Source organism: Aplidium turbinatum, chromosome 11, assembly GCF_918807975.1.
Source record: "Aplidium turbinatum chromosome 11, kaAplTurb1.1, whole genome shotgun sequence".
NCBI classification, from domain to species: Eukaryota; Metazoa; Chordata; class Ascidiacea; order Aplousobranchia; family Polyclinidae; genus Aplidium; species Aplidium turbinatum.
Window position 1 is genome coordinate 8,470,536 of NC_137482.1, and position 26,020 is coordinate 8,496,555.

A 26,020-nucleotide genomic window follows, 5' to 3' on the forward strand; every position below is an offset into this window, starting at 1 on the left:
TAGTGACGCTGGTCACGAGTTACATATATTCAACGTAAATAAAATGACGACTATAACAGGATTGCACCAGGGTTTCCTCCCATAATAAAACATTTCTATTATGGTCGGGGTTTCTTCGCATTAAACAAAAATGTTGTCCCCTCCTTTCAATAGATTTTAAACGTCTGACTAATAAAATTGTGACATTCGGTTATTATTTTCCCTTTTACGTTATAAAAATAATGTAAAAAGATGGCGGGGACATGTAAAAAGATGGTGGGGACATGTCCCCGTTGTCCTATACATAGGGATCGGCGTCCATGCTACCGGTGACAGTCTTAATGAAATTTGGTGTTAAAGTCGTTGTCGATTCAAGGAAGAAACCGGTTCTTTAAACCGAGAAGAAGAGTTAAAAAAACGCAAGGTTTCTTTAATTGAAATAGCTGACTGCAATCCAAAAATTAGGTTGTCTAGCAAGAGGCCAAGCGATTGGGCTTGGAAGCAATTGCCCTAAAATTTATGACCACCTGTCCACACAGTTTTTAGCCCAGTTAGTAAGCCTAGCCTATTTTCTCCCAAAAAAAAGCTTGGAATACTAAAAGATAAATAACTCTTTTCGTAAGCTGCTAATAAGATGAAATTTTGATGGAGCGTTTAATTGATCGTCGTGCTGTGCTGTAATCCTAAAGTAAATTAGGCTAGCCTACGAACGGCATATTACTTTGGTCGAAACGTCAGCCTTTTTTGATACAAAGATCTAGCCTATTTGTTGTAATCAGATGGTCAGACTGAATGCCATTTTGGGCTCTATATACTATAAGGCCTAGTATATAGCCTACTTTTCATGCAAGCTTGAACTTCGTAATAAATTCCAAAACATAAGAGCCAATAGTCAAGTAAATTTATTTTGTTTCAATGGCGCCACATAAACAAACAAGCAGAATAAATCAAAAGTAAAAGCAATGCATTTTAAGTTACAGCTATTGTTTACCTGACTGCGTTGTAATCTAAGCCTTGGATTATGACGCAATCAGGGTGGTAGTGAAAGAGCATCAGCGGTCATCTACTCAGCCACCACCCCATAACAATAAATCCAACTACACATTCGTACACACAAGCGTGCAGATGAAGCCACACCACTATACAGTAGTAAACATAAAGAGTTTTGCCACTGACATTAAAAAAAACTGCTGTTGGTTTTAATCTCCATCCCCAAAGGGAACGTTCAAATATTACGTAACGCTTTTTTTCCAAATTTTTGACCCCCCCTCCCCCATGTAACGCCAACGTAACGCTTTTTTCAATCCTCCCCTCTCCCCCATGTAACGCTTTTTCACTACGAATTCAGCACAAAAAACTACCATTCCGTACTCGAAAGCGTTACGTAACGTTTTGCTTGAACCCCCTTCCCCCCAATGTGACGCTAACGTAACGCTTTGCATAAACCCCCCCCTCCCCCCCGAAGGCGTTATGTAATATTTGAACGTTCCCAAACTCAAAAAAAAACGAAGATAAAGATTCAAACCAGCAATCAAAATTAGACCAATGACCAATCTGTGATTGTGTGCTAGAATACAGCTTTAGCTAACTAATATAGGCTACAACGGGAAAAAACGTAGCCTAAAGGCTACCATCACAATGTAGGCCTAACAATTATGGAAAACAGACACAAATATGATGATTTGGTGTTGAGAAAGGTAGGCTAGGTAGTCCCTTGCATTAGCACTGGTGGTCTGACATTTTTTTAAAGCAATGGAACGGTAACGTCTTAGGCCTATGTCGTGTGAAATGTCACTCCACACTTGCACACACCAGAAATGGAGTGATAGTGATTGTTGCCAAAGTTGATCTCAAATCTTAACCTACTCAGTTTTGTCCAAAGGTCAAAGATATGAGCGTTTCAATTCATTTTGTGAACTGTGGTCCATTGTTACTCCAAGATATTTTACTTGATCAGTTTTGTTAGGCTTTATTGGCCGTTTAAGGTGAGGTGGAACAATTTTGTAACAAAAAGATTTATTTTCTTGATAATCCGTATTTTATTCCAATGTTTTGTCAATCATACACTAAAAATCATTAAAGATTATCACTTGAAACACCTTGTGCCAGTTTTTTCACTAGAAAGATCTTATGTTTTCGAATTAGTGTCTAATTGGTTGGTTTTGAATCCTTATCCTCGGACTGACAAAGCCTTGATTGTGTAAGGTGTTTTATTCCTGGTAGTTTCGCTTAGGCTACTTGTAGACTATATAGGGGCTCTTGACGCAGGCCCGGTTGGCAGAGTGAAGTTCTCCGATTGTTGAAGTGTTGCTGCCGGAGAAGTATTCCATTCACTAAAGTGCTGTTGAATGGAGAGCAGTCCTGAATTGCGTTGCTCAAGCGCACACCCTCAGAGTCAAACTTGCGCCCCGTGATCTTGAGCCGGGCGCGTAACCTCTGAGCTAACGGGCGGACAAACAATGTGTTAGCTAGCTAGGTTAGCAATCTTCTTTAGTTTTCAGCTTCATACTGAACATAGCAGGACCTACAGTAATTAAAGTAGGCTACCTACAATACACATATTAAACCTAGCTAGATCTATTTAAACTTAATTTTGTATTACACTTTGAATAAAGATTTTTGGTAGACCACCATAAATAACCATTTGTTTTCGGTGTAGAAAAGTTGCTTATCTTCCAAAGTTCTTGGTAATTCTACAAACGCACACAGTGCCACACACGGTACTTTTATCCTATACAACATTTTTATTGGCAAGTATTGTTTTTCGCTAAGATGGTCAGAGATAAAAACAAACTGAACTAAAGTTTTCAAAACCTGTATATCAAATCTTGCCCTTGCTGTTTTAAGAATCATAATTTATTACCACATAATGGCGCTGAGGAGTCCTCATACAACTGCAAAAAGCAGTTACCAAATAATTCTAGGAAAAGTCTCAAAATACATATTTTGATTTTTACCTGATTTCGTCTGACAATGTCTGAAGATGACACAGTTGTTGCTAATGGAAATCAAGAAACTAGTATTGATTTGTTGCTCAAAGCAGGTTAGCAATATCTCAATAATCAGTTTGTGTTTTGAGAGGCAACTGGCTTCCCCAGTTCCGTGTGCACCCGGAAGTTCGTTATTGAATGGCGACATGCATAACAACGCGTAGCTTCAGTTTTGTTTGTCCATAACTTAGTTTGTATAAAGACGTCTCAACTGGTTATTTATTCATCTTCTGGCATGGGTATTTCCTCTTAAATCACTTTGCTTTGGAATTCACAGAATTATAAAACAGTGCAACCAAAGAATACTAGAAAATAATCTAGAAGTGCTAATTACTATTTACTGCACCAACTGCACCAGGCACCTAAAAGTAAGGTTAAGTTTTACAGTATAACAATTTTTGGAGCTGGTATACAAGTCCCCCCCCCCCCCTTTGGTAACTCATGACAAGACAGGACTCAACCAAACATGGTTTATATGGTTAATATGGTTTAACGTGTAAAACATACGGTAACCCAAATTTATCATATTACTGGGACATACCACTACTACATCCCAGCTGGCGATGACTGTCTTTTTTGCATTAATTCAACGTTAGCCAACGTTGGATCGGTGTGGAAGTGGCGAGTTTAGCTGACAGGGGTCTAAAATTATCGCTTTATCAACGCAACTTTTATCAAAGCACGCTTGATATCTTTAAGACATAACTTCCCTGGGTAAAATTGAATTTCCGCAAGATGATGATGTTGTTTTTTTGCTAGTTTGATTTATTTGTTTTTTGTCATTGTTTCATGTCGTCAAGTTATAGCCTATCTATTTTGTGAGTCGTGCAAGGCCTGGTGCGTTGCGCTTGAAATGGCTTTGCCCGTGGTAGGATTTCTTTGTGGGGTTTTCTTTGCCTGCCTTGCTCTTTGCTATGAGCTAAACGCATCAAGACGTGTTCCCCTTACGACCATCAGCACTCTTGATAACGCACCATGGCCGATCTTCATAGCAACTGACATTTTTGATACTCGATGACATTTTTCCCGCGCTTTTACAAAGTAAGCAGCAAAGATTTTGCTCTCCAGGTCTAAACATATAAATTGGATTAAAGAAAAACTTAGGCCTGGAGAATAACAAACTTTAGTCAAATTTAGAAAGGAATTTAATTGTGGTCATTTCAGTCCGAAAATTTTCGAAATCGATAAAGAATTCGCAAAGACTGAACAATTCAAAGAAACCCATATCAAGAATCCAAGTCTGCGGTTGCCGCATGTAGCAAACAAGCAATTGACTCGCCAGCCTCAGCTTTGAAAGAATAGGGATGAGGAAAGTAAATTATTATCCAGTGAAGCAATTGAAGTACAGTACGGTAGAAAATTTATCAAACAACCATTAGTAAGCCATGTGGATTAATTGTTTTACATTCTATTGTGTAACATCTTGTTTGCTGCCCATTATCAAATCGGTTCAAAGTTTGTCCTAAAATTTTTTGTTTTAAATTCAATTGTTTTTTAAACTTTTCTGGATTAGTGTGTGTTGTATCGGTATAAATCAATTTAATTAAACCAGCGCAAGAGTTTTTAATGATAATTTACTTAGTTTTTGACATAAAAATTGAACGTTGGCCAGCAATCAAGCCTAGTCAGTTTTTAAGCAGGGCTGCCAGACAAGTCTGGATCAATCGCACTTAGCCTAAATCGACAAAAATGCTTTTTTTTCTTGCTTTTATTTCAATGCGAAGTGTTTTTAAATTTTGTTGCTTTATGTCAGTGGAAAAGTGACAAAAATTGTCATAAATTGTTATTTCGGGCTCAAACTTTGTAATGATACGTCGTCTGGATTTGATTTTTGTTAAATTTCGTCTGAAGAAAACATTATTGACCTATTGTGTTATTCGGTTACACTCAATTATTTCTCATTTACATTCTATTCAATTTGTTTGTCAAATTATATGGTCACATTGCGCTAGTTTCATGCAGCCTAACAGGTACCACTGAGAGTCACTCAGCCATTTCTTTTATGACAGAACAATAGGTCTAGGCTATACCTTTTTTTTTAAATTGTGATTATTTTTGTATTGTGATACTGTTACTGAAAATGTTTTTACTCGTAGCCTTGAACTATTTATTGGCTTGAACTTTTCTTGGTTGCACTGAAGTTTAAACGCCCTTGCTACAAGAGTTTATTGATTTCAAAAGTTTTTCCTATTTTTAATCACCCGGAATAAAGTTTATATTTGAATAAAACCACAGGACTTCACTTAAAGATCGCAGCAGCACATGATTTTTTTTTCTTTCATTAATATTACTGAACATCAGCCTATCTTGTTTCAACGTAATTTGCCGATGCTTGACATTTGTCACATTAAGAACTGGGAAGCAGCTGACTCGATGACTGATATAGTCTTTCGCTGCTTCCTGTCTGTTGTGGTATTTAGATCTTCAATCTTCTTCAATCAATCTTCAATATATCAGCTAAAGTTATGTAGGCTAATAAAGTTATAGCCTATATATGTTTATTTGTTTTGTAACATTTTTTATTTTTTTTTATTTCCCTTTATATCTTAAATTTTTCTGAAGGTGTTGCGACCGTGCCAAATTTTTTTCAACTCAATAACTTACTTCGATCACAAGCACGTTTTAACGTTCGCGTTTTGTCGCTTCTACCTTTTTCTTGACCTTTGCTATGTTGACGTGTATTGTTTTGATATGATGGTCAGAAATAAAAAAACAACTGAACTGAACTGATATAGGGTGAAACTACTTTACCTTTGCTTTACTGTTCACACACTTCAATCCACATGTTTTGGTCAATTCCTCTTTGTCATGAGTTGCCAGGGGGGGGGGGGGGGGGGGACTTGTATACCAGCTCCCAATTTTTTTTGTCAAACATATAAGGAAATACTGTCTTGCACCCAGTGACAAGCAATAGAAACTCGCAATTATTCTCTAAAATCTCAATTTAAAAATATGTGTAGCTACCGTAACTGTGTAAATCACAGTTTCTCTGAACTTTTTGTTACCATCTATTATACTCTTATGGTTTTGTTGATTATGTTTGCCTTTCATTTATTGTGTAGAACTTATTGTTTTGTATGTTATCCTAAGCTAAAGCTAAAAACTGGCAGAGGCTATAGTTAGCATATACATTCATCAAAGCCTCAGAAGAGCTATGGTTCTTTTACCCTTGTCACTTGAGCATGAAGTACGTATATGCACTCAAGTGAACAGTTTCACAATGGATAATTTTGCGCATGCACCAATAAATGGAAAATAAAAGTAAAGGCAAAACCAAATTATAAAGATGCACATTGATAAAATACTGATCAGTAATATTGTCAATTCATACAGCCACCAAACCATTTAAAATAAAATATGTGGCATATAATCAGTCATTTCCACAAAACTGGACTAGTGAATAACTACACTGGAAAAATTTAACTGAATAAACTAAAGCAGTTAGTTGTGTGGTAAAGTTTACATGTGATATACTGATGCAAATGTGGCCTGATCTTCCTTCGCTAATCGACAATTTGCTTAAAAAAATTCTTTAATTTCAACGCAATTGAAAAAGCATAGGAAAAACAATCTTGATCCAGAAAATGTAGAGTAAAACAGGTTTACCTAGTGATCATTGTGATAACATACAGGGCATAGAAAATGCAATGCAAAAAGATAGTTATAAGCAGTAAAATATACAATCATCAGATAAGCTGAGCACTACCATTTTAAATTATGAACTAATTTAACAAAAATACACTTCCAGCCTGTTTTGAACCAAGGTCTTGCAGACTGTGTCAGGGTAGACTATTAAAAAACAGTTTAATTCATAGAACAGTATATTAATGTATGAATTTTATGACATATACTGTATAGTTTAATATTTTAATTTGTTGTTTTTGAAGGGTTAACTTATATAACACATCTTTTGCATGCTTTAATAATAAATATGACTCTATTTTTTAGTTGAAGCAAGCACAACCTCTTCTGGGAATTTAATTCAACCTCCCATTATTGAATCTTCTGTTGTCAGTGAGGACACCACCATCATAGAAACGTTTTCATTGGATAAAGGTTTGAGTTTGTTAATATATAAATAAGTTGCATGGTTTTATCTGTGTATGGTTGATGAAAGTCACCTCTTTACCAAAATTGTAATATAAATAAGTGTGTTGAAATTAAACTTAATAAAACTAGTTTTTTTGTTATTTTATGTTGAGAAGCAAAGTATTTCAGTTCTGGAATATATTTACACAATTAATCATATGCTCAGTTTTGCTTAGCTATTGAGTTGATTTCAGATGACTCACTGTATGTTTAACTTCAAACGTATTGAGTTGATAAATAAATAATTCCACTGTTTAACAGCAATTTCATTCCGAGATGGCTTTATGCAGCCCTCGAAATTAGCTTCCATCTACGACGGCAAAAACATTGCCGTCGCCAAATCAACAAACCTTGAATTGCGGCGGCAAATGCCGTATGCTTTAATCAAACGAAATTTCATGCACTTCATCGTGTCACACGGCGGTAGCCCAGAGTATTACGCAAGCTACTGTATTTTATGCGCTGACAATGCTCTTGTGAACTGTAAAAAGTTTGCAACCTTACAAATACTGGCTTAATTGTTACGCAAAAGTTACTCTTTCATCGAATAAATGGTTCTTTGGCAGTAAAGAAAAGTAATGCTTCCGATGATATGGCATCGCGTTCATGAAAGGGCAGTTTTGCGTCTTCAAGTATTTCAGTGACGACGCGACAACCTCAAGGTGCGTCTACACGACGACTGTTTTCTTGCTTAAGCTAGCCAAACTTCTTGTTTCTTTAAGTTAATCGCAGTTTGTGCCGCTTACTTTTAAGAAAATGGGCGAGTAAGCGAGCCGTCGAGAAAAAATACGCTCCAGAGCGAAAAACTGGCCGCTTAAGTGAGTTCTCTTGCTTAGAAATGTCTTTTCCCGCCAAAATCTCAGGTCTCCTCTCAGCTCAGTATCCAGACAGGGCAGCGCGGTATCGTTAAAGGATTTCGTTAAGTTTTGATCCCAACCCGTTCTTATTAATGTTGTGGGCTGAACTGGCGGTGACCGTACTCGAAATAGCCCATAGAAAGCACAATATTTTTCAATTTCAAATCCAAAACAGGATCTCAGCAGAAAACCATTGCCATTGTACACTGGGTAATAAAAATAGCGGAGGAATGATCTTGCTGGTTGTTACCAGTCACCCACGCTGACACGAAATTCTGTTTCCAACATTTCAACCTCATCTGAGGTGTCATTTCAACCTCACTGAACAGTCAGTTGCTTGGTCTACTCTGCTGTACTTTAGCGCGAACTGCTATGCTTTGGCGGGAACTTTTTAAAACGTGACGTCATTGGGGATTAGATACTCACGTGACCGCGATTCAAGCGAGCAAAATCTTTGTCGAGGTTGCCAGTGTAGACGAAACGACCTTAATCACTAGCTTAAGCAAGAATTTCTAAGCAAGAACACTTTCTCGTGTAGACGCACCTTCATCCTCCGATGATTCCGACTCTGACTAGTTCTTTATCCAACAGACTTTGTGTTGCTCGCAGTATCCTAATTGTGCCGAAAATATGTGAGTGTATACGTAAATCGAGGCAATCTTCTCGCAGAGAGCTATTGATTTGTTACCGGTACCTGATTGAGCAATTAACGTTATTTCATGATAATTCAACGTCGCTAGATCTCGAATTAATGTAAAACAAACGTAAATTTCTTATTGGGCATTGTTGTTACGCATTATAACCCACCGGCAAAATTAAATCGATTTGTGCTGACTCGAACGTTGAACCAACCCAAAATTAACTTACTTCCTCCCCCCCGTGACTTATTTAACGTGAATCACCGTAACAGCGTGCGTATCGCGTTGTTCGCTTTATCGCTACTTTTGGTATTATTACATCACAACAAATCAAACAGTGCGGTCGTGATAGACTATTCGAATATTTTTTTTCTCTTCTCGTTTTACATGTTTTGGTACAATTTTTTCGGTACAAATAAATTGTTTTGGTACAAATAAACGTTCACAGCAATTGCCGAGGCAATTTCAACTTTTGACGTTTGACCTCGTCAACGTTTTTGCGAAGTAAAAATATCCTAATTTCGAAGACTGCGTGAGTGCTCACAGCAAGTAAAATAGTCCGAAGTGAGGTCTTGGTGCGATGTTTCTGCTGATTAAACTCACGCTGCGAGTAAATCAAACAGGAAGAAATTTTGAACAATTTTTGTCCGAATTAAATGCTTGTTTTGCGACGGCATTTTTATTGCCGTAGCAGAATGGCCATTATGACGTTTGCGGCGGCATTTACCACGGCAATTGCCGTGTGCCGCCGCTAATTTCGAGGACTGTTTATGTGACCCTTTTAATGCTGATTGTCTTTAATATCGGATTGCAACATTTTCTTTAAAGATTAGATGTATGAAACATTGTGCAATCTGGATTTCATCTTTAAGTAATTTTGTTTCAAAACACTGAGCATACAGTACAGTAAAGTAAAGCAAAACTATAAAATGATTGTTATGGTCATGGAGTAACTTACACTGTATTTTGAAAAAAACAAAAATTATAAAATGAAGTTTAGCTTTTTTCATAAATATGTAAAATATTAAAGTGCAAATACTTTAGAAATCTGATGTGCTATAAAAAATGAGGTAGATTCAGAATCTGTGCAAAACATCATGTAGAAAAGGGTACTTGTCTTTGATTTTAAAAAATTATTAAAAATATAGTGATCAGTGTTATGCTACATGGATGATTTAAAATGGCTTAGTTTCTTTACTTTTATTTTTAGATTCATATCTTCCAAAGCTAAGTTTGTTTATTAGCCGAGGTATTATATTTTGTAAGATAGGCTACTTCACTTTATTTTCACCTTCTTTGTTCAGTGAGTTAATCACAATTTTGTGATTTACACATATAGATAATTATAACATTGTCATAGATACAATTTCCTTCTAGACAATACAATTGTAGAATCAATAGAAAACAGTGGCCTGAATCACATCTTTGGACTACCAAATGAAGTTGTATCTTCTGAATTTCAAACACGATGTGTTGGATCTTCAACCGTTTCTAGTGAAGAGCATGTTAAAATTGATACTCAGGTATGTCTGTAACTTTAAGTAGGTGCATGATTGATATACCCTAAAGACTAAAGTAGTGGTTTTCAATGTAATTGTAGCGAGGGGTCCATGAACGCAGGTTGAAAGCCGCTGCTCGTGAGGTTTGGAAAGCTAGTTTCCATTCTAACGTCTGTCCCTTCTGTATGCAGTTGTCAATCTATATAATAAATGTTGTGTGTTTTCTTGTAATCCTATAGCTTCTATATATATATCCATTTACACAGCTCCCTTCATCTTTTCAAGTTTTTCCTTACTCTGCTTACGTTAACGGTTATCCTTTTACCTCCATAGACATGTCCTTTCTTACTTAATGTGCAATCCAACAAAAGTGCAATATTTTTGTATCATTAATTTTACTAGAGATCTTGTTTGCAAATCAATTATTCACAATGGTTACTGAATTACCATTTTCTTGTATGACCTGTTTCATACGTAAATTACTTTATGATTATAATACTGTGTCTAATGATGCAAAATTTGTGTTTTACACAATTAATTTATCTGCCTCTATAAACATAAACTTACAGTATAGCCTCAATTAGTTTTGTGTAGGTTGTTGCTTTTTAAATTTTAACACTTTCTCGTTTTTTTAGAATCTTAAGTTGAAATATCTTAGCCAGCATAATCAGTGTGGCTGCTTGTGCAGGACTGTTTGGAAGTACAAGATGATGTTGAAGTGGTTATTGAAGAAGGGGAATCCCACATGTCCAGGCTAGCTAATTTGCTTTCTACGTCACCGCGAGAATGGTCTGAAGATGGAGTATTCGCTTGGATGCATTACGTTATTAACCACTTTAATTTGGATGCTACAAATGTAAGATTTTTTCTTGTTTTGGGGTGTGGAAGTAGAATTGTTGTCTTTGTAGATTGGCAACAAAATCCGGTGCACTTCTTTGGTACAACCAAGTCTCGCGTCATTCGTGTGTTGCGGTATTCGGGTCTTGCATCATTTGTAAAATTGTAAATGGGATAAAGATACTGCAAATTTTATTATACAACTTCACAATCTAGATCGCTATATATATACGATGTCGATCTGTGATCTTTTTTCAAACCTAATCAAATGTGAATATTTTAAAGGTTCTTAGTTGTATTTTAGTTGAAGAATCTTCACATTAATGGGAAGGAGCTATGCATGTTCAGTCAAGCAGAATTCGAAGAAAAAGTGCCACACGGAGTCGTGCTTTGGGCACACTTGCAACTTCTCAACGTAGCACACAAACAAACGGATAGAGACGAAAACCCATACAGTAAGCAATGTCTAAATACAGCACTATAGCATGGTCAGTTTTTGATTTGACCTTTATGAATTTTAACCTCAATGAAAACATTCTAAAGTTGTACGGGAAAGATAGCTTACTGTGCAGGTGTGCTACCTAGTTTAAATTTTACTGTTAGACACTGAAACAGCTTGATTACGACTTTTTTTCAATTGATAGAGCAAGCTAATAAAATTCGCTTATAAAACTAGTAGACAATGTGGAAGAAGTGGAAATCAGTACAAGCATTGACGATAAGCTTCATACGAAAGTTGCCAAAGGTTCAAAATCAGCGAAGTATATTCAGGTGAATGGCGCTCTTATTCCAGTCGAGCCTTCGTCCAAGCAGAAGAAACAGAAGTCGCAACGATCGTATCCTACTTTTGGGACGAGAAGCGCAGGTAGTTACATTTGGTTTTCAATTGCGATTGTCAGCCATTTCATAAGTTTGCTTGGACTTGAAATTTCAGAACCTTTGCATTTCTAATTTCAGGTAATTCCTATTTTCTTTGGGAATTTTTGCTGGCTTTATTGCAAGACCCCATCACTTGTCCCCGATACATACGCTGGGTGGATGTTTCGAAGGGCGTTTTTAAGTTGGTAGAATCGAGGGTGGTTTCATGGCTTTGGGGGGTCCACAAAAAGAAGCCAGAAATGAATTACGAAACAATGGGAAGAGCAATGCGGTGAGGAACTAATACTTTTTTTGTTCTCATTTTGAATCACTCATGTAGAACACTCTTAATTAAACAGTTGTACCACCAGCGAGTATGATTTCTTTTCTTTAATTTTGTGTTCAGACAGACTAACACTTGGTAATTGAAGAGTTAGATTATTGGACAGAAAGGTAAAGAAAGCCATTTTGTGTCCATCTTTGAGTGTCTTGTCAACAACACAGCCGGTTTTTTCAATAGGTGTCGCACAATCTACTTTTTAAGCGTCTTTCTGGGGCCAGTAGCTTTGACAGGGAGTCCAGGGTGTATTATTAGACCTAAGTTGACTTTAAGGGCCAGGAATCCTTCTTTAGAATCCGAAATCGTATTATTTTTTAGAGTCCTATTATGTGTTTGTATTTATTTCTTTTTTATAGAGACATCTCCTTATTGTGAGAAAACTTTCTTCCCTTTTCCTCAATAAACGTAGTGTTAATGTCTTATTTTTAGAGTTTTTATTTGAGAATGTGAGATCTCATTGGTACCGAGCCAATTATTTTTCTCTTTTTTTGCCACAGATATTATTATCAAAAGGGAATAATGCGCAAAGTGGATGGACATCGGCTCATGTATCAGTTTCGGCAGTTACCGCTAAACCTTCGAATTGTTGAAGCCAGCCCGGTAAAGTGTGGTCCGAAGGACAAGCTGTCTCCTCTTAAGCCCGAGCAAGCGAATTGGCCAGAAATGTCTAACGATTCATCCAAGAATTTTGTGTTACCTGACATTCCTCCGCTGTCCGAGGGAGCCCCTGCTATAGCTGAACTAGTTCGTGCAATGCCTGGTACAGTGACTGTGAGGCAGATGAAGCCGCAACCGCAGCAACAAATTGAGCAGAAACTCGTTCATGTAACAGCTGACGGAACTGTCACTGGTGTTACTCTGGGCTCTGGGAATTCAATCCACCCTTGTTCTCCCCGAAACCACCAGTGGTTTCGTCTTGACGCTGTAGGCAATGACATTTCTTCGAAGTCTTACGTGGTAAATGCAATGCCAGAAGCTCCTAATGACGATAAAACAAACCTAAACTATAAGCTGCCGACAGACAACTCTGATCTGACACTTGTTCAAATAGAAGACTGTGAAACACAACCATCTGCGAATGTGTTTGAGCCTGCTCAAGATATTGCTATAGAAGCATCCAGCAATGACGAAAGCTTCAAGCATGAGTTTTCCCAAAGCAGTCTCAGTGCTGCAACTTCGTCAAAGACCCGCTGTCACTTGTCCGTCTCCAAAAAATCAGATACGATATTTTTCGACACCAGAGGAAGAAGAGTTGTATGCGCGGCACAAACTTGGGTGAGATGGTTTTTGCTATAGTATGTTACAACTTCATTGTCTCGTCAACTTTTTATTTGCAAAATTACGATTGCTATTTCAAGCCTTGCAAATATGCGAAACTCAGAATTAGGCTAAGCATGAAATAGTCTTTCCCAGTTCGTGCACAAAACTTTCGTTAAAGCTTGTGTTCCAGTACATAACAGCATAAAGCCAACGCAGGGGAATGTGTCAGGGTAATGTGAGGGAGACTTCTCGCTCTCTTGTATCTGAAACTTATTGCGTTTTAAACCGTTAAGAAGGAAGCTTGGTAACCGATGTATGCGATTAAGCTCGTGTCCCGATTGCATTCCTTCTTTTTTACAGTGTACAACAGTTGCAATATGTTACTTTTGTTTAATCTGAACGTTTTCGGCACAGCACTATGCCCTTGTCATGAAAAACAAATTCAAAAAAGTAATTTAATCAAAACCACTACTTTGTGTCAATCGTATGAAACTATTGCAGCATAATTGCTTTTCTCAAAGTTTCACACGCGACTTTTGTATTCCGATGTCTCTTTTTGTTTAAATGCTGTTTATCTGATAATTTGTCTATTTCTGTTGCAAGGTACCTAATGTTGAACAGAAAGTCTATCAACCTTTAAAGATGTTCAAGATGAATGAGGTAAAATCGGAGTCATTGTTTCTTTTAGACTTTCAACAAAATAAGTCGACCTATGCGTAAGGAATGCTGTTATCTCTTTTATTGACACGTTAAAGTTAATTTTGGCTTTCTTTAACAATTTATTGGTGATCTTGAATGCATGTACAATAAAGACATTGTAATTAATTTGGTTTATTGTTGCACTTTTAGGAAGAACAAAGCTGTCCATCTTTGCCCGTAAATCAATTTCTTAAAACTCTGTTGAGCGCCAATGCTAAGTCGTCAATCATAGCTCTTCCACCAACCACAGTGAAGACTCCGTCGAAATGTGGCAACCAGTCTATACCCAACATTTCACAAACGTCAGCTCTCAAATCAGCAAAAGCTCCAAGCCTCGGTAAAGATTTACTCAATCGTCAAACTAAATCCAGAAAACGCCCTCTCTCGCCATCTAGTAACGAACAATCCGGTCAAGAACGTCCGGATGTGGTCGTCCTTCCGCTGTCAACGACTACCTCAGGTCGTCATATTCTCACTTTGCCAACTTCAGCGCTTAACAAAGCTGGTGTCGATGTGTTGAATTCTTCAGCTGTTGATCAATCCCTTTCCTACGTGGTAACTATTTCAGGCAACCAAATAGTTCTTACGCCTAAAGATGAACACGAGTTAGAAGCCAGTAAAGCTTTCGTTGTGGATAAATCAAAAGCTAACTGTGAAGGCTCTGACGCTTTACAGGAGAACACAGAGGTCGACCTTCAGCGAAGTGGTCAAACTGTTGTCGAGTTAACATTTGAGAAAATTGTGTAATTTGTTTACGTTTTTTACAGCCTTTTTTAGTTTGTTCCTTCATTTTTCTGTTAAAGATTAAAAAGTATTTGCTGTTCTTGAAGTGACAAAAACCAAGTTTGTTTCCACAAAGAATAATTTAATGAAAATACAGAAAACCAAGTTAAAGGCATGCCTATCTAATACAAATGAACATCTAAACAAAGCAGCAGTGACTTAAAACGAACTATTAGGTCGAGATGCGAGTCGTGTGGTAGCCTTGTCCGCAAATCCATTGTTTCCCATCGCAGCCGCAACATTTTGGGAATGCATTCGGATCACCCGGATGCACTTGGAACACGCATCTTCGCTGCTTTGATACAAAACCTAAAAAATGCGACTAAAATTGCAAGTGGCATTTTTTTAAACCTGAGCTACTTTCATCATGTTATCGTTAAAAGATTCATGCGTACTTGTTTCAAAGTTAAAAATTGTAAGACGCATTTTTGCCAACTTAGAAAAAAATTTTAGAAACAGGAATCTTCGAACCTGGCTTGATATTATTACGTCATACTTACTTGGCAGTTGATAGCTCGATGACGTAAGTCTTCACAATCCTCTTCCCGGGAAGACCAGATCTCTGACTTGGCGACGATAACGCCGCGTACACAAAGATCGCTTAAACACAGCGCTGGCAAGCCGCGACATGTTCGTGCACTGGCCAGCGTGGCAAATACCTGCGTGATATGCAACTGTAACTTTGCACAATTAAAAGAATCACAAAATTTGTATCCTTTAAAAAGTAAACAAAGAAACTAGAGGTCGATGTATTCATCTGGTATGGCAAAACTAAGGTTTATAAAAGACTAAAAGTTTAACTAAAATCGATGCAATAGGTCAAAAGCAACAACCAAGGCATAGCCTACAAACGGTTGCCAATTGGGTCGACAATCGTGCGTTAAAAATAGTTTGTGCGTCATAAAATAACAAACTACCCACTGACTGAAATCACTCCTCCGAAATCAATAAGCTACATTTTGATCCGAGATGCTTGTTGACGAAAACAGTTCATAAAATGCAGGTATCTTTTATTTCCTACAATCAGACAGCATTGTTAAACAAAATCTCGCCATTTGTCTTACCTTGGAGACGCTTTCTCTTGTGCGCATCAAATCAACGATTCCGCCAAGATCGTCAGGAAAGACCTTTTTCCCCATCGCGTGAATGGAAACCGACCAATCGTCATATATTTTCAATTCTCGAAAAACACGCTGTCCATCTCGCAACGACTGGCCTTCGAAAAGAATCCACTCTATGAAATTCCTCGGGATATCGTTGTTTAAAGTCGGGGTCAGTGTCCATCCATATCGATGTGCTCCACACAACTACAAAATGCAAGTTCGTTATTTAACTGCAACAGGGCTGCCAGTGCCACCAATAATGGTCTATCTCAAGGCTCTTTACCGTTTTTCAGAATAATAAACTCTTACGAGTGAGTTTCATTAATAATAAAAAGAACTGGTAAAATAACATGCGACAATTCACTGGTTGCAAACTATTTTTAAAAAAAACGGTGTTCTACACTGTAGAATGAATGTACAGTGTACAATACAGCAATAACTGTATTGGTTAAATTCTTATTATATCAAGCTTTAAAATAGTTTTTCTTCATTTGGTCAACTTTTTACCTTTTAACTGTACAAAATCTTACACCTACCATTGGACCTACATCTTGGAGATATTGAGGCAAACTTTAAGATGCTTTGGCGCAATTGCTACTTTTGATTATTATTCGACTGTATCAGAATGACGTCATCAGAAATAGATTTAGTTTGTATGAAACAGAACGAAAATTAAATCAACAAGCTAGTGCGTCATTTAAAGGAAAATAAGATAAGTTTTATTTCACGTGCTTACCGACAGGTCTTCCCATTGTAGAAGTTCGCCCACTTTACTCCGAGCAAGAGGATCTGGCAAGGGATGGCTTCGCCTTCCGTTTATCAGTGGTGGCACGTTGACACCTCTACGAAAGCGTGGCTGCTGTCTCTCGAAATGGGTCGTATCACTGTTCAAGCAGCATGTAGATCTACTTGAGTTTCTAGCCTGCATGTTTTGGTCAGTACACGTTGAAGAATAGTTGTGGTCCATAGAATGAGTGCGAGACTGAGCCCGTTCAGGTGAGAGATCACGACCTTGATTTTTAACGCGATGAAAAGATGGTTCTAGTTTCGCTTGTTTGTGTGAAGCAGCCGAATTCATGTCCGTGTCTAGTGTCTCACTAGATGATCGCTTAGTTGGGGTTCTGCCACGTTCATTTATTGGCATTCTAAGATCTTCTGCTTGGTCAGTGGTAGATGGTGCGACTTTGAGTAATTCTTCATCTCGGGTTTGTCGATGAGCGTTCATGTTGTCGTGATGATCCGAAGAAGTTGCCGCTCTCGTGTCATCTTTTAAGTGATTTGTCTGTTTTTCTAACATCAGCTTTCTTGAAGTATTTACAGTATTTTTTTCAGTGTCGTTCGAGAACTTATCGTTTCGAACGGTAGACTCGCAGTCATTTTCAACTCCCTGCTCATACGGCACCCAATAAGACGGAACCACATCATCACATGATTTATAAAGGTCTTGAAACTCACTCGCTGATTTGAAAAACACGCTGTTTGAATTTGGTGTTGGCGTCGAGCGAGCGGAACCTGACCGGGAATTAAACAAGCTCCCCTCCTCTGATTTAAAAGAATCCGTTTCAGTTTTTGCCATACCACTAGGAGTGCAGTCTCGATTTGTGTAAATGTTTAAAGCAGCAACGCTTTCATCAGTTTCTCTACAGTATGAGTCTTCATCCCCGCTGTTCATAGACTGTTGTTCGAGAGAGAAATGTGAGAAGGAAACAAGTGAGGGCCTCATATCAAGTTTCGAAAACGCTTCATCCCGAGAAAGATTCTTTGTCGATCCACGCCAAACGTCCAGCTCCGTGTAGTCCTTGGGTCGTATGTTGTGATAGACCCATTCTCTTTTTCCACCTTTCAACGACCTGAAAAATAACAGTTTTGCACTCGGTAAAGGGGACATCATCGGATTAAGACTGGACTACTACTACTACTACATGACAAAACCTCGTTAGAAACAAGTTATTTTTTCTTCATATCAATTGCTATACCGGTATGTGCCATAATGGATAGTTAAACAACCGTTAGGCTACATTAGCTCAAAAGTTTTAACTCGGGCTATAACGTGGGCTCCTTTGTATTTACATTGTCATTCAGTCCCAATATCCAAGCCTACGTTGAATCTTTAGCTGGGGTTAAAAAAATTATAAGTGTTCTATTGGAAGTCTACTTTTTCGTTTTTAAATGTGCTCCAGTTTTCGACAACGACAACCATCGTGTATATTAATTTCACACAATTCAACGTAAAAACACAAAAATTTCATCTTTGGTTATATATGACAACTCGTAATCATCTCCTCTATTCACTTAGCTTAGCCTAATGTCAAACCTGCGAAGATGACGCGCATTTGGAAAGACGTATTTGATGACTCTGCCGACTTGACTCAAGTACTTGATGAGCGTTTCCCTTCCGTGGTTGTATTTCTTCAAGACATCAAGACTCTTTACAAAGTATCCATCCGCGTACTCATAGTTGTCGCGAAGCCTAAAACGTTCCAAAAAGTATAAAAGTGAACAAAGGCTTGTTACCGAACCTTGCAAAAGAAAATGTGAAAGACACAAAATGCACAAGACGTTTTAAAAAAACAAAACATAAACCTCTCACACTGACTCAGGAAATTAAGAGTGCAAATGTAATGCTGGTCTCCCAAAGTTGCGCAACCCCGCTTAAACTTATGGAACGTCTGAGCCTTCATACCTCAGTTAACAACAGGAGCGGTTTACAAAAAATGAGGGACACTACTCAAATGACCTTTGCATGAAAAGATAAATGATGTAGTCTGAATATGGCAAAACTTCAGATTAGAAGTGTCAAGAGTATGTCGCCCAAAATTTTTGACAACTCTGCATTGTTTTTGATTTTTGATAAAAAAACATGTTTACTTTATTTAATTTTTGGGGAGACACGTGACCAAATAAATTACTCCCAGATCCTTTATTGACTCCAAGTGCAATCGCAAACCGCTTGAACTGTTCAACATGAATGCAAGAGTATGCGTGACGTTCGTAGTATGGGACTTGTGGCATATGCTAGGCCACGTTGAGCGTCAAGTAGTTTATACCAAAAGTAACTGCTCTGAAGTGACTAAAAGTCCTAGCAGCCTACTATATTTCGAAATATATTCACTAAATTACAGTAAATATAAAATTAAGAATTTTTTCCAGTAATACAGAATAGATGGCTGGATAAGATGAAGAGAATTAAAATTATAAATAAAAATTGTTTAGCCAATGATCAAAGGGACGTTAGTTCGACATCCACTGAAGCACGCGCTGTGTCTTTACAAGAGCCGACTTAACTATATACCAGAAGATAAGGCTAGAAATGATATCCTTGCCTTCTTTTCCACTTAAACCTAGCTTTCACTTGCCAGGCATAAACATAACACTACAAGAAAACTTGTTTATGAAAATAGCCAGGTTAAATTTAACGTAGCCTACCATTGGATCACATTTTCTTCTCGATGTACACTTTTCACAGGGGGATCGTCAGTTTCAATTTCGCGAGAAACAAGTTTTTCAACATCATCTGTAACAGGGCTGCCATTTTCTTCTTTCGACAAGAATTCTTTGATACCACCCGAACAGCTTTGATGCGGGTACAACAGGTTGTACAGAATAGCTGAATGCTTTGCTAGCTTACGCTCGTTCTTGATGTCGATTGACGAGTGGTTTCGGCTGGTGACACTAAAATCAAAAAAGCGTGTCATATGTTTTTAATGAAATCTATACATTTTAAATTTATGCAGCTATAGAGCAAAGTAACATCAGTAACGTTACACATGTGCAAAATTAACGCAAGTAGGCATAATATTATTCTGTCTGCTTCGGTTGAGCTACTAGGGCCGAGGGTATATCGTTTTACCATTCCAAGTTCACGATGTTTCCAAACTACACAGTATTCTGTCAAACAACAATAACGATTAGTAGTCATTTCACAATATTGTGACCAGAAACTATACAAAACAGTACTAAAATAAAGTTTTTGGAACGAATACTTTGTACTCATGCCACTGTACCAGCGCCATGAAATCAAGCTTTACACAGGCTACTAGAAAAAGAAAACCCCCGATCAAGCAGCATGGGGTTTGTGAGCTTTGTGTGATACATTAAGCTCAAACAAATTCGAAGCAAAGAAAACACACTCAAGCGTGGCAAAAATAAATATCCCCACTGACTTAGGCCTGACAAAAAGATTCAAAAATAAGATAATGAAAAAAGTGAAATATAGCAGTTGCTAGGTCGATGGCAGGGTAAAAAATTCATCTTGACAACATTTGCGCAATTCGATTTTGCGTAAAAATAAAACTCTTTTTAATTTCGTAATTGCTTGCTATTAACTTTCTGTTGAGGTGCAAAAATGCAGCAGACTTTAAACGATCAACGGTCATTGCGTCGCTTGCTGACCTTAGCTTTGCGCCAAATGCAAAATCCTCGGAGACACGATTTCTCATTAGCAAAGAATACAATGAGATGTTGTTAACATGTATCTATGTGGTCGTAGTGATGCGTTTGACCTGGGCGCCCTTTCGGCTACTGGCTATTCAATGTCTGTCGCTACATGACCTGTGATAGCCCGTTTTAGCAAAGGCAAAAAGTAGCAAAGTGTAAACAATCGTTGTTTACAACATTGATAGTCTGCTTGTACTGTAAGAGACAAAATTAATCTATCGCAAATATTCGTAGATCAGGTTCAGTATCATTAAACTAAGACAATCTTACCGTGCAGTCGTGCACACTCATGTTGAACGTGGACCAGAACAAGTTACGCAACACCAATAAACAAAATCATTAAATAAACTCGTACTGTGAATAGTTTTAATGAAATGCGTGCTATATCAATTCCAGAAAACGGACTGATGAAAGCATAAGGGGCTTACACTAAAATATCACGAATCAATCTCGGCACACAACAGGCTACGTGACATTTTGTAACTTGCACAAAATTGTAAAATAAAAACCTACAACTGATGCAAGTAAAAACTAATAGGCCTTCACCATGCAATATTGCTGAATCTACAGCATAAGTCACCTTAATTTTCGCTCGTAGATTGAGTTCGTGTTTTTCTCATCCCTATCAATTGCACTTTGTTGCTGGTCTGCGTGAGCAAAAAAATATCTTGTTAGAAATTTTATGACATTCAATCAATGTTGTAACAGCACGCTATCAACAAAGGTGAATTGAAATATAAAATTGATAACATATCTTACAATATTGCCACATCATAAGCATTTTATCTTTCCAAATGCCTGCTTCGACTGCGACCAATCTCTATCCAATCAATTGACATATACTGGCTGCTAATGGTTTGTTGATCACTGATATATCTCAATGAAGACACCTTAGAAAACGGCTGGCTCACTGCATCTAATGGTCTTGCTTTGAGGAAGCTTGTCTTGTCATTTAAAAAGCAACCTTTGCACGCTTCCTGTCAGAGAGACTCAAACAAATCAATCGACCTTTCTTTGTGCTCAACCATCAAGCTAACGACATTAGCGGCTTCAGTAATAATAGCCCTTGGTGTTCTGCCTGGCTAACGGGAAGGACAGTAGTGTGCTCCAATCAATCAAGCGTGATAGTGATGGGGTAAAATACTTCCCCTTTGTCTTTAAATGTCCAATATTAGACTAAAACAAGTAGCTGGATTTATTTTCAAACTCACATCCCCTGCTTGGTCTTCCAGCAACTTGTCGCTCCTGTCAGTCACACGCATACTGTAAATAGGCTCACCGTATTTTAAAGTATGTAGACTCGGAAATTAAATTATAAATTTAGATAAAACTTATCGGCTTCAACATCACTATATAATAATATTATTATTAAATCGCATAAAAAGGTATGTCATTACTTATGCTTGGCTCCATCTTAGATGAGGATGTGTCGTCCTCGTCTAAAATGTAGAGATGCTTGTAAACCCAAACCCGCTTCCCGTTAACAGTGATTTTGCATCTTTGAATATCAGGAAAGATTCTTCTCAGTAACTGTCCAACCTAAAAAAGGTTTTGCGTAAAAATCTTACAAAAAGAACAAAAATCTTACAAAAATAAGAAAGCCTGTGCAAATCTTGATCATAATGATTCATCGATAGCTTCGCTCTTGTATTCTGTCTTTGCCAATTAAAGCAAACACTCCATTTTAACTTGCCTGTTTCTGAAACAGGTTTGATTTTGTAAAGAGATAAGCAAAGGGAAATTTTTGAGAGTCAGCGTATCTTCCGCAACCATCAAGATTGCTATCAAATTAACAGTTTTAGTGCGTAAAATATAAAATATTCATTCCTTATCGTATTTGGAGTTGATCGTAGTCAAACACTGACACTCCAAGGTTGTATTTTTGTAGCACAATCATCAACCGTGGCATTACCAAGCAACCAGCTGAAGTTGCTTTAATGTTTGGCGACGTTAAAACGATGTTAAAAAGACGATGGTTTTTGCTGGTTGGGTATGACTGTGGCGGTCAGGTAAACTGCATATGAAAAGTGATACACTTATTGCCGCCTACGAGTTCCAGAAAAAGCAAATGTACTTCCTTGAACGACAAGGCAAATAAAAGAAAAAAAATCTGCCTTGCTGTGCACGAGTTCGAAACCCAATCGAGTTGTTTATGCTCTGTCATCTATGACTCGGATAAAGGAACGCACTAGTTTTTGCATTATTTCGCCTAAAATTTAAGCCCTAAATTTATGATTTGAAGCATCAAGCATGCGCGCATTACATCTTAACTCTGCGAGTTTTAAACAAAAGAAAGTGTGTTCTGTCAGAAACGGCATTTTAAAAAAATGTTCTTTCATTGCTATCAGGAACCTTTACAATTACAACAATATACTGTAAAGTAATTCTGAGCCTATAAGCTACTATACTAGTAGACCAAAAATCGCAACCGTCTACAGTGGGTTGTTAGTTCTAAAGCTTCATAATCACAAAACAGATAAGCAGTAACACATTAGCTATTGAATCGATGCACTAACGTCATAACCTACTACCTGGATGCTTTCTCGCAACAAAATGAAGCTTCTATTTCTACAAACAGTGTCCAACTACGACAGTCTCTTTTCAAAAGTAACTAAAGATCACAAACGAACTAACAAGGTTGGCAAGTAGTCCTAGGTAAATATGCTATGCTGCGCGTGTTAAGAACCCTGCAACGTTAAGTGACCTTCACTGAGCAACAACCTACTTTGCAATCAATGAGCCTCTAATAAATTATTTTAATTTGTTTAAAACTATACATGGCTAGCCTGCACAGTGCACACTAATGTGATTGCACAAACGACCAATCATTTACCTGATAGCTTTGCAGAGGCACATTAAATTCTCCTTGAAGCTCTTTCTCGTATAGCTTTATTATTTGTGAAGCAGACGTTTTAGCGTTATCTTTGAGTGTAAACCGTTTTCGAAACCTGAGAAGCAACAAAATAAAGAAAATACTGAATTTGGCAGGAAAAAAAGATATCATGAATCTTCAATATAAATATAGCAGCAGTTATCATGCGAAGAAATCGCCGATTTTATCGCGTATTTATTTTAGATAAACGAAGAAGTTTTACCATGTTAAAATATTCGGGTTAAGTAAACCTAAGGATAGTCGGCGGGTCTTGTTTCTCGTTGATGAACGATCTTCCAATATTGTCTCGCATTGCTCTCCTGTCCTTTGCTTATCTGAAAAGGAATCTGGCGTGGAGCTATTAGGCGAGGCATCGTTTTTCGTTAGTGCTTGTTGAGCCAGAGTCATCTTTTTGTCTATCGCCGTTTCGTCGCAGTAATCTTTGCGATCTTTCGATAAGATCACATCTTCCTCTCTTATTTCTTCTTTCACAACGTGCGTCAACGATGAATGCGATAGAGAGCGAGTGTGCTCTATGTTCGCTTTTGTGCAATCTTCCACATCGCTTGAAGGAAAATGGATACCTCTCTTGTTTTCGTCTTCTGAAATGCAAACATGGCTGAAATCAATTGAATGGGTTGACAGACTAGCATTTCAGAAATAAAGGCCTATTGGTTAAATTCGCTAAACTACCGCATATCCAAAGCAATCGAAGCTGTCAAAATTGCAACTGGATAATGCAATTAAAAATAGTGTTGCCAAAATATAAAGTAACCAAAACGAATAAGTGATTCAAAGATGTGAAGTCAACTGGTGTTGATGCTGTGTAGCAAAAAGACGCAGTTCTTCCAAAATCGCGTTTAAAGGGACAGGATAGCAAAATATCCATCGAATACGATTATTATTATAGTGTAATAGTGTGAGGAAATTCATGCACACTTGCACACAGGGCCGTTGAGAGGATATTTTGGGCCCGGTACCGATGAGATCCTTGGGCTTCAAATCAAGGCATTTATAAGAAAAACACACCCCTTTCAAAGAATACGTTGTTGTTTCTTCATTTTCCAGGCTTTTGAAAAGGTTTTGGGCCCCTAAAATTACCTCGGGCCCGGGTATAAAAGTACCCCTGGACTCCTGTCAACGTACTTTTTGTACGAAGTCAAAAGTTAAACCAATAGCCTACGAAACTAAATTTGTGAGTAATCTCGACCACAAGGTCAGACGCATGACCTTCAGAGTAGGCTTTTCGATTATTATTCAATCGATGAAACATCTACACAACGATAGAATGAGGTCATACCTCACAAGTCACAACCTACCTGTTAAGTGAATTTGACGTTGCTGGGGTTTCGGGTTTTTGGAACGGGGCATTTTTGCACTCTTTACTTATAGCAATTTTCGTTCGATGTGCCTGTTGCCCAAGAGGGCTTAGTTTGATTCGGCTCGATGTGCCAGATAGAACATCCATATATGCTACCAGAACAACTTCTAAATATCTCTGCAATATCCCAAAAGAGTAATTCTGAAATGGTTATATCTGCAAGTATCATTCAAGTGCCGTCTACATTTTAATACAACCAGTTTTATACGCTTTCCGATGTCGTTTCTACCCAAACTTATCCCAATGGCTTCATCGAACCACTTCAGGCAAAAAGATTACATCAAAAAGTCTTAGGACCCAATGGTGACATAAAAAAGCTGCTCGCTGGTCTGATTTTCTGCAGTGCACATGCTCGAACGTATTTAAAACTGCAGTACCACAAACGCCTTCCTGTTAATGGTCCAAACTAACTACACAGACACATACAAAGACACAAAGCCTGACTGCGTCTGGCGTCTCCCTGCGCTGTGCTGGTCCGATAGGAGCTGGAATGAACTTAGCGCGCGCAATATCCTTGTTCTGCTTATCGCATACTTGATATCCGCACCTAGGTCGCACACACGCGCGCAGCTGTCACCGCCATCTGTCAAGCCACTCGAGCGTTGTCCTCTCAGCAACATTCGAGGCTTGTTGGACGCTCGCCCACGCCATCAAAGCAGGGCAAAGTAGTCTTATCAAACCAATAGCATAGCGACGTCAGTTGACACGAGAGAAAAAGGTCTGGCTGGGACAATCTATAGAGCTGATCATCGAGATCGTTAACGAGATAACTAGGCACTTCTGTATGCCTTGCGTTGTGGCTCGATCGCTCTGTATGCTCAGTGGTTTCGATTGCAAGGTTAGGTTGGCCCATGTAGCATACAATATAATCACTCAAATTTTCCAATAGGTTTGGGGGTTGAAATGCCTTTAAAATTTTTAAGCAAATTTTTAAACTGGTTTGAACAATCTGGAAACTGATGACTTTTTGCTTTTATTGTTAAACAGTCACTAAATTTGGTAGCATAGCCCAATACGTGAATCAAACTAAGTGAGCATGAAGTTTAACTCACACAGCAAACAGGCTACAAACACAAGTGCTTTCAAAGCTTTGTAACATACAGATGCGACTGGTTCTGTGGCAAACGCACACAAATTTCACACAGAATTAAGATAGACATTTTTATTTGGTAATCTGGTCTTGTGGTTGTGGTCGCGGGGGAGCAGAAATGAACAGACCCCTTGACATGATGAAAGTTTTATTGCTTCTGAATTGCAGGGACGTGATTTATGAAAGAATTTTTTCACAAATAATTTAATTTGAAGACAAAAGATTTTTTACGCCGAATTAAACTTTGTCTCGTTCAACAATTCTGCTTGAAACACTCCTTTGCTTGCAAACAATCACTTTGCAAACCT

The 26,020-nt window shown here is 37.9% G+C and overlaps 2 protein-coding genes across 3 annotated transcripts; one reads left to right on the forward strand and one right to left on the reverse strand.

Annotated features, from left to right (window-relative positions):
• The first annotated feature begins 2,912 nt into the window (after positions 1-2,912).
• LOC145779817 (uncharacterized) lies at positions 2,913-14,960 on the forward strand. The gene is made up of 10 exons (XM_082591467.1): positions 2,913-3,022; positions 6,918-7,025; positions 9,931-10,076; positions 10,741-10,908; positions 11,194-11,344; positions 11,566-11,754; positions 11,847-12,039; positions 12,585-13,362; positions 13,951-14,007; positions 14,197-14,960. Exons 1-10 carry the CDS (start codon positions 2,953-2,955, stop codon positions 14,791-14,793), a joined length of 2,457 nt encoding a protein of 818 aa, XP_082447593.1. The 5' UTR covers positions 2,913-2,952; the 3' UTR covers positions 14,794-14,960.
• LOC145779816 (uncharacterized) lies at positions 14,870-24,695 on the reverse strand. Of its 2 annotated transcripts, none has more exons than XM_082591466.1 (11): positions 24,561-24,695; positions 23,465-23,840; positions 23,203-23,317; positions 21,767-21,908; positions 20,950-21,016; positions 19,359-19,604; positions 18,247-18,402; positions 16,669-17,782; positions 15,894-16,136; positions 15,330-15,488; positions 14,870-15,138 (listed from the first exon to the last, which is right to left on the reverse strand). In XM_082591466.1, the coding sequence occupies exons 1-11, from the start codon at positions 24,610-24,612 to the stop codon at positions 14,989-14,991; spliced, it is 2,820 nt and encodes a 939-aa protein (XP_082447592.1). In that variant the 5' UTR covers positions 24,613-24,695; the 3' UTR covers positions 14,870-14,988. The 2 variants fall into 2 exon arrangements, with proteins under 2 accessions (XP_082447592.1, XP_082447591.1); XM_082591465.1 differs by having other exon boundaries at positions 23,465-23,843.
• Positions 24,696-26,020: the final 1,325 nt, after the last annotated feature.

Excerpts from the sequence above, each read along its gene's own strand:
- LOC145779817 (XM_082591467.1), top strand. The coding sequence starts at position 2,953 with ATGTCTGAAGATGACACAGTTGTTGCTAATGGAAATCAAGAAACTAGT. Across the intron at positions 3,023-6,917 it reads TGATTTGTTGCTCAAAGCAG|TTGAAGCAAGCACAACCTCT; the intron begins GTTAGCAATATC and ends TCTATTTTTTAG. Across the intron at positions 10,909-11,193 it reads TTAATTTGGATGCTACAAAT|TTGAAGAATCTTCACATTAA; the intron begins GTAAGATTTTTT and ends GTTGTATTTTAG.
- LOC145779816 (XM_082591465.1), bottom strand. The coding sequence starts at position 24,612 with ATGCCCCGTTCCAAAAACCCGAAACCCCAGCAACGTCAAATTCACTTA. Across the intron at positions 19,605-20,949 it reads ATCTACGAGCGAAAATTAAG|TGTCACCAGCCGAAACCACT; the intron begins GTGACTTATGCT and ends TTTTGATTTTAG. Across the intron at positions 15,489-15,893 it reads CAAGAGAAAGCGTCTCCAAG|GTATTTGCCACGCTGGCCAG; the intron begins GTAAGACAAATG and ends CATATCACGCAG.